This window comes from Protomyctophum bolini (assembly GCF_963924005.1).
Source record: "Protomyctophum bolini genome assembly, chromosome: 4".
NCBI classification, from domain to species: domain Eukaryota; kingdom Metazoa; phylum Chordata; class Actinopteri; order Myctophiformes; family Myctophidae; genus Protomyctophum; species Protomyctophum bolini.
In genome coordinates this window covers 24199671-24208582 of record NC_137865.1, presented here as the reverse complement: position 1 = coordinate 24208582, position 8912 = coordinate 24199671, and the positions used below count along the sequence as shown (strand labels likewise).

General features: G+C 46.9%; 1 protein-coding gene across 1 annotated transcript; it reads left to right on the top strand.

Moving 5' to 3' along the window:
* Window positions 1-3186: 3186 nt before the first annotated feature.
* Window positions 3187-8219, top strand: LOC308313961 (kelch repeat and BTB domain-containing protein 13-like). Its single transcript, XM_080761306.1, has 7 exons — window positions 3187-3444; window positions 3847-4098; window positions 4451-4632; window positions 5148-5450; window positions 6097-6402; window positions 6620-6776; window positions 7818-8219. Exons 1-7 carry the CDS (start codon window positions 3346-3348, stop codon window positions 8070-8072), a joined length of 1554 nt encoding a protein of 517 aa, XP_080617432.1. The 5' UTR covers window positions 3187-3345; the 3' UTR covers window positions 8073-8219.
* The last annotated feature ends 693 nt before the right edge of the window (window positions 8220-8912 follow it).

Below are 8912 nucleotides of genomic sequence, written 5' to 3'. Positions count from 1 at the left end.
TCTGATTTGGTTTCAAATCTGACTTATTTTTAAGTCAAATTTAACTAGAAAGGGCTAGTACTGTACTATACTGGAGTCACCAAAATAGTATGTTCAGAATGCCCTCTGAAAGTTTCATGGCAAACTGCCATGAAAAAGATATTGACAGTTTCTGACATCTTGTTCCACATGATGTCAAATCATTTTAAATTCACAGAGGCGCATATTCCTCCGGTTGGGAACCAGTTCAGTTTTTCAGTGAAAAAGCTACAACTGTGGAAGGGTTATCATATTTAAATTGACTTATATTGATCCTATAAACAATTTAATATAGGTATGGTTTTTCCCACTCAATTCATAATTAACATTCCAATTTTGGAGGTCTGGCTCATGGCCAGAGAGATATTAGGTAATAGGTCCTTTGATTATAAGCCCTAAAGCAAGTAATTCCTGCAGTGAGGGCAGCAACCCTGAATGCTCCTTTGTCCTTATTCAGTTTTAGCAGCAGATGGGTGCATGCTTATATGATTACTTTAATGGCTGCAATGGAGCAAATTAATTGCCAAGATCGGTGTGGATGGGCCAGTTGGTTTGATAATCATCCCTGGATGGAAAATAACCCACACAGCTTCGCCTGTGATGACTTTGCTTTTATCTCCTCTTCCTGCATGGTCTCCACCTCCGGTTAAGTCTGCATATAGCGAAGGCACCACACAATCCCACAAGATTAGTTTTTTTATACATGCAACCCACGTAGCATCGCAATGTAGTACACAGTACCAATACCATGTGTGAAAACAAAAAGGTGCCATGTATGATATCAGAGCTTTGATATCAGCACTGCATGGCCTGCTGGGACAATCTGCCCCAACGCCTTCTTTTATACCTTACTTTGTCTCCGTCTTTCCCCATGTGCGTTTGAGCCTGATACTTTGTTGCACACTGGTGATGATCTAAGTCGAAAATAGAAGCAGCTCTCAACAACACTCAACATATGGTGGCAGATGTGTGGCAGTGTGTGAGAGTGAAGATGGGGGAGGGGGACGTATAAGGAGCGACACAGGGGTTGAAAAAGACAGAGACAGAAACAGAGATGGAAGGAAGAGGAGGGCAAAGATGAGAGCGAGTAAGAGAGAGAGAGAGAAGGACTGTAGGAATGGCAACTAAAAAGAAGAGAGAGGGAGAAAGGTGAGAGATGGAAAGGAAAGTTGAGTGGTTCTCTACCACCACAGCAAAACAGATGCCACATTATGTCTGGCACAGTGATCTGTGTGCTTGCCTAGACTATTTATACCCCTGCTCTGTCACTTCAGGGACAGCATGCACTCACGCACGCACGCACATTCTCCCTCATGCATCCATTTTCTGCTCTCTCACACTGATTTGAAAGAAAGACAGATTAAAGAAGCTGAGAGGAATATGACTGAAAGCATGAGATGATCCAAGAGATGATATACAGATCAGTATGGATGTGATATATGACCAGTGAAGTGCTGTAGAGATAACTAGATAAAGTGCCCCTCAGGGCACAGGTCAGGTTGTGGCCTCCTGGTGGCGCTATAATAGGCCAATTTGAAAAGGGTGCCATTTCTTTATACGCCTTCGATGGCAATTGGATGATTTGAGGCATTTTGTTCCAAAAATGTGTTTTGCAAAAATCCACCTGTTGGTGGCGCTATAACAGGCCAATGTGAAAAGGGTGGGATATATTCCTCTATAGGAAAGTCCATGAAAGATTTCACGTAAATTGTGGAAGTCGGCCTCCTGGCGCTATAAAATTTGCGCGCATGCACTCACGAACACACAAACACACACACACACACACACACACACACACACACACACACACACACACACACACACACACACACACACACACACACACACACACACACACACACACACACACACACACACACACACACACACACAGACAGACCGTGTGCAAAACATACTCTCTCCCCATGCGTTCGGCCTGGTGGAGACAAAAAGTTGATACAAAGTGTAGGGTCATGGTCATTCTTGTGGAAGATCAAAACAGCAAGTTTCCTCCCCATTCCTTTGCTTATCGCCTCAAATGCTTGGCTTTATAGTTGCAAGGCTGGACTGTGGGAAAGAGGAGAATGAACAAACAGAGGGAGGAGGACATCTGGAGCTTCCTGGATACTGGGGAAAAAACAACCATCAGTTTTTCCACACTGACACCAACTAGAGCTGCATGGGAAAACTCAAAATAAGGGAGGCAATTAGGAGGAGACGATGCTAAGAGAAAAGTAGTTTGTTTTTAGAGCACATCTTGGACAGAGGAGGAGAATGTGTTAATTCAGTGGAATTAAAAAAGCTCGGTTTATTAGTGCTGCAGAGACAGAGAGAGAATGGGACAAGAGGACCCCTAAAGCCAAAGGCAAACATTCTGCGACCATGAAGTATATACGTATAGGTTTAACCACATAAACCCAATTATAGACCCCTGGGGGGGACCGGTCAACAAAGTTTGTGTGTGTGTGTGTGTGTGTGTGTGTGTGTGTGTGTGTGTGTGTGTGTGTGCGTGTGTGCACGTGCGAGTGCGTGTGTGAAACCACCACTGCATGTTAAACGGCCTTTGTTTGTCATCAATCAGTGAAACTGTTACAAAAGCAGAACAGGGTTCATTACACATCCACCTCAGAAAGATGACACAAGTCGCTGCATCCATCAACTTCACAGACCGCAGGCTCCTGCAATCTAGCACTCACTGGCAAGGAGAGGAGCATGCACGCTCACACACAGAAAGGTATGCGTGTGTGCGGACACGCAAACATACAACACATGAGCGCTCGCACGAATACACACCTGCGTGACTGATAATGTTCCTCAGGAGAGTCACACAAACAAATTCAAACGGCGCCGGAGGGGGTGGCACTTTAAGAGCAAGGTGAATATCTTATGCAGGTGCAATAAAAGAAGCTTGCAGACAATCTGGGGGAATGTCACCTTATATGTCATGAAAAATGAATGGCTAAATCCTGTCACTATAGCGTTGTGTGTGCATGTCTTTCTGTGTGTGTGTGTGTGTGTGTGTGTGTGTGTGTGTGTGTGTGTGTGTGTGTGTGTGTGTGTGTGCGTGCGTGTGCGTCACAGTGGTGTGTGCGTGCGTGTGTGTGGGCGTGCTAGGCCCGCTATCTATAGCCCAGCTCTATTTTTGGAGCCTTCGTGGCAGAAGGCACAACAACAACGCGTGTGAGCGCTGACTAACTTACTAAACGTGTGTTAAATCGTTGCGTCCCGAGAGACAGACCGACACTCTTGTCACATGCTCGTCATGCATTGTCACTAGAGAACGGGGAGGGGGAGGGGGGGCTTCCAACCAGAGGAGTGTGAAGGATCATGGAGACTTCCAGCGGCCTGGCGTTGGACCAGCGACCTGGCGGCCAGGATGGGAGGCCCGATCTGGGGGAGAGAGACCAGTGGACAGGCTCTGTGAAGGTGAGACTGGTGCGCCACCAGTGTGCATGCGTCTGTAAATGCATGGAGGCACGAGCATGGAATCTTCTGCGGGTTTGAGTAAATGGTGACGCCCACCAGTCACATGTCACCCCGCCAAGGAGGACAGCTGCTTGCTATTGTCACAGTCTATCCAGGAAACAGGAGGCATGCATTTCGTTTACGGAAACAAAATACTTTAATTTTTTTTTGTCTTGGCTTCAGCCTACACCTACCAGCAAACAGGCGTCCCTATAACCTGTACAACTAAGCAAGCCTACTAATAAATATATATAGATATAATAGCATTAGCTCTATATCTATATAGAGCTAATGCTGTCTTGTCGGGGGGGGGGGGGGGGGGGGGGTCCCGGCGGAAAAGTGATGCATGCATACTCTCCACAGGTGAGAGTGGAGAACAGCTGGTTCACGGCAGAGCGCTCCCTGCTGGCCAGTTGCAGCGACTACTTCCGTGCGCTGTTCTCCTGTGGCATGGCAGAGAGCGGCGGGGACTCGCTGCACCTGAAAGGAGGGCTCAGCGCTCGGGGTTTCCTGCTGGCGATGGCCGTCTGCAAGGGCCAGGTCGTGCCCGCCCTCAGTGGGGTCAATGACCCCGACGAATTGGTGGAGGCCATCGAGTGCGCCGCATTCCTTCAGGTATAGTGGTGTTGATTTCGTCGACTAGTAAAAACTACGACGAAAAAAAATGTTCTTTGACCGACTATACCTTTTTTTCTGAATAGAAAGTTAGAAACTAAATAATAACTAAGCTGTGATGACTAAGACTAAGACACTAAATGTATTGACAATTTTGTACACAAATAAAAACTAGACTAAAATGTCTAAAATAGCAGATGACAATTAAACATATTTTAGTCGACTTAATCAACGACTAAAATGAGACTAATTAGACAAACATTTCAGTTGACTAAATTAAAATGTATTCAAAAGACTACGGCAAAAGAAGTTAATCAAAATGAGCTGTTTTCAAAATCAACACTTCCTCCAGATGGCACCGCTAGAGCGCCACCTCTGCAACACGCTGGACTCGGACAACTGCGTTCTGTCGTACCGCGCGGCCTCCGTCTATGGCCTGAGGGCGCTGGAGCAGAGCTCCGCCCACTTCCTACGGGACGCCTACGACGACCTGAGAGAGGAGGCAGAGTCTAACCTCCCGCCAGATCTACTGAGGTACCGACGTTAGCGTTAGGATCTATTGACGTACGTTAGCGCTAGGATCTACTGATGTCCCCAATGTTACGGGGACCCCCAGGGACCCCCACACGGTAAATCTGTCATGTTTCGGACGCGGGGCGGCTCGCCGGATCCGGGCCAGCCCCCTGGGCATGTTCCTGGTGGTCTGGATGTTCCGGGCACCCCCAGGGACCCCCACACGGTAACTCTGTAATTTCTCCACCGTTTCGGACGCGGGGCGGCTTGCCGGAACCAGGTCGGGACCCTGGCCGTGTTCATGTGGTCTGGAACTTCCGCGGACCCCCACACGGAGTTGCACCACTCACTTCACACGGGTGTGATTTTACTTATTGTTTGGCCCCGTCTTATCGCTGCTTGCAGCTATATTTTTGGTTATTTTATTAATTTCGTTTCAGTTGACTAAAATGAGATTTCAGTCCTAGTTTTGGTTATTTTGTTCATTTCATTTCAGTCGACTATAACAACATCCCTATAATAATAACCCTCCTAAGATACGTGGAGTCTCTGTCTCCAGCGTCCTATGTGGCTCTGGGAACCCACTCCCCTTCGGTGGCGGAGCTCCGGGACTCCCTCAGGCTGGTGTGCCACCTGGACGAGACCGCGGGCGAGTGGAGACGCCTGGCGGAGCTGCCCACAGCCTGCAGCACCGCCCTGGCAGGCGTGGCCGTCTTAGACAACCGCCTCTACGTGGTGGGCGGGGTTTACGGCTACAGCAAGCCCGCGGTGAACGGAGGCTTCTGCTACGACCCCGAGACAGGCGCCTGGAGCACCATGCCGGGACCTCAACAACCCAGGTACAAACTAGAAAAAGTGCCCCTCAGGGCAGGTCAGGTTGTGGCCTCCTGGAGGCGCTATAATAGGCCAATGTGAAATTCTTACGCCTGTGATGGCAATTGGATGATTTGAGGCATTTTGTTCCAAAAATGTGTTTTGCAAAAATCCACCTGTTGGTGGCGCTATAACAGGCCAATGTGAAAAGGGTGGGATACATCCCTCAGCCTAGTAGGAACGTCTGAAAGATTTCAAGTAAATTGCACGCTGCGTTCATGATTTGAGGCTTTTTGTTCAAAACGGGCCAATCCTGTAAACTTTGAAAGTCAATGTTAGCCAATCAGGATGGAATATGAAATATCAGACAGTGCTGTGTTGAGCACATGACTATAGAGATACTGTGTAACGATTTGCAGGAATTTTGGACAAAATATGGTGGAGTAAAAAAAATGTTTTACAAAAGTCGGCCTCCTGGTAGTGCTATAACAGGCCAATGTGAAAAGGGTGGGATATATTCCTCAGCCTATAGTAAGAACGTCTGTGAAAGATTTCATGTAAACCGCACGCTGTGGGTTTGGGGTATAGGGTGACAGACTATTGCATGTCAGACTAAAGACATGCACCCCTTCACGCTCATATGGGAGTAAACCCATAACCTTTTGTCTGCAGGTACGACTTCACCCTCCTGGGCCACGAGGGCCGTCTGTACGCGGTCGGAGGCGAGGTGAACAAGAAGACGGTCTCCAGCGCCGAGGCGTACGATGTCTGCACAGGGGAGTGGACGTCCGTGGCGCCCGCGCCCCGCCCCGTGGGCGCGGCCGCCTGCGCCGTCTGTCGCCGCCGCATGTTCATGTGTTTCTGGCGACCACCGGACACCACTGACATCTACGAGTACGAGGCGGGGCGGGACGTATGGACGCTGACCACCACCATGATACGAGCGCAGAGTTACGGACACTGTATGGTGGCTCACAGGTAGAGATGGCCACAAGATGGCCGCTGGATTTTTAAAAGCCTTTTGTCTCGGATTATAATTCACGGTTACAAAATGCATGCCTCGTGTGGTGCGCGATTCTCCCATGGGAGGATCGCCGTTCGCTAACTTACGGTTAAGACCCGGGGTAATTTTTGACCCTTGAAGTACAGTACTTAAGTAAATGAAATGTACTTGGTTCCCACTTCCCCCCCACAGGGACAACCTGTACGTGATGCGTAACGGACCGGGTGATGACTTCCTGCGCTGCCTGATGGAGTGCTACAACGTGACCACGGGCCAGTGGAGCACCATGCCCGGCCTGTACGTCAACAGCAAGGGGGCGCTGTTCACTGCCGCTGTGCGCGGCGACCAGGTGTGGTGGTGGAAAAGAATTACTTAGATGTTTTACTTTAAGTAAAAGTATCAAGAATACTGCAATGTAGAAATCCATTAACAAGTAGTGGTCTGGATTTCAAAATGTAAATTGAGTGAAAGAACAAAAGTATATCAAAATGTACTTAAAGTGCCAAAAGCAAAAGTAGGCCTATACGTATTGTGCAGAATGTCTCAATTTCAAGTTTTCAAATGTATAAAAATCCTTTGAAAATAGCAGACCTACAAGATGCACAATGCATTGTGAGCAAATAGGGCTGAAGTGGTTTTGTCATAATAATCCAAATCTACAAAGTAACTAAAACTAAGGTTTTCAAATAAACTGCAGGCTTTCTATTCCTGAAAAGTTGCAATGCGATAATGGAAGCCATCGTTCTCACAATAATACAAATCTAAATATATATTTTTAAATAATATTGTTTAAAAGAAACAAATCTTAGCTTAACAATTATGTCACTGGTGGACGGGTTTCTGAACTGCCCACTGCCCTCCTATATGAGACACAGACTGAGTAGAAAAAAATAGTGGTATTTTATCATGAACACGAGGACCAAAGATAAGTTGAAAAGCGTTGAAGTGGTCCTTTAAGTACAGTACTTAAGTACCTATCTTATACGTACTGTACAACAAAACAACATTTGAGTTACTCAAGTAGGCCATACATACACACACACACACACACATACATACAGTACATACATAAACACCGACATATGACCGACATACGCAGGCGATTACAGTACTTGCTTCTCTGCTTGTGAAAGTATGCCTAATAATATAAAAACTAATGATGATGATGATAATAATATTGGTAATAATGATGACTATTATTGTTATTATTGCAAAATAACTAATATGGAAATGCAAAATAACTTATATGGATCCTGGTGGATCTCTATCGTGACACGGGTATGGTATTGATTTTTGCTTATTGGTTTATGTATTTTGACTATGGTAATTATTATTATTATCATCATCATTGCCTCATCATGAACTCAGTGGGTTAACCTTACATCCACAGGTGTTCACGGTCAAGCACATGCTGACCCTGGTGTATGGCGTGGAGTCGGGCGGCGAGGCCTGGAAACCTCGCCGGCAGATGAAAGGCTTCCCCGCCAGCGGCTCGCTGTGGACCTGTCTGCTGCGGCTGCCCCGGCCTGGAGGGAGCGGACCGGTCAGTGGCCTGGTCACTCCACCAGAGAAACCGGACCGGCACACACCTCCACGGCTGGACACTTCTGAGGGCTTTGTGGACGCTATGCTATCTGATCTGTGACCTCGCTCACCCACTGAACACCAATGTTAGAACACACTGCAGGGAGCATACATTATGTCCATTATGTACAGCGGGTCAGACAATGCTGCTCCGATGTGTATATGAAGGAACAACGGGCGCAGCAGACAGAGCCTTTTGGTGTGACGTACGTATTCAAAGTCCAAAGTCACACCGAAGTCTGATATTGTGATGTCACTATATTACTGTTTTTTTTCATTGGTCCGTTTGACTGTCAAGGATTCATCCTCCAGGAAGAAACCCTAAATACAAAGTTAATACACCATTGCACATAAAAACGACTCCAGGGTGTCTAATGAATTGTACTGTCACCTCATAGACACATGACAAACTGGAAAAATAGAAACAAGAATTGTGGCACTCCATCTTTACTCTGATTCATCCAGGACGTCCGTCTTAGTGGGCAGAATGTATTTGTCTTGGTTTGACTTGACAGATACAGGTATATTTCTTCAACCACTGCCAAATCCTTTGTGTGTGTGTGTGTGTGTGTGTGTGTGTGTGTGTGTGTGTGTGTGTGTGTGTGTGTGGGTGGGTGTGTAAGCGCGACCCCATGAGAGACAGACTACAGGCATATTTCTCCAACCACTACCGTGTGTTTGTGTGTGTGTGTGTGTGTGGTGTGTGTTTGTCACTTTGTATAAACTATCATGAATCATGATTCTGAACAACACCTAGAATCCATTGCACACATAACACATGGATGTAGTGCATACTAAAGTGTGTATATTGCTCGCCACGACCATATTGTTGACCTATGGTGTCTGATGCAGTTCGAAAATATGCAAACCAGTGGAGAAATGTAAACATTCAAGAGTGTTA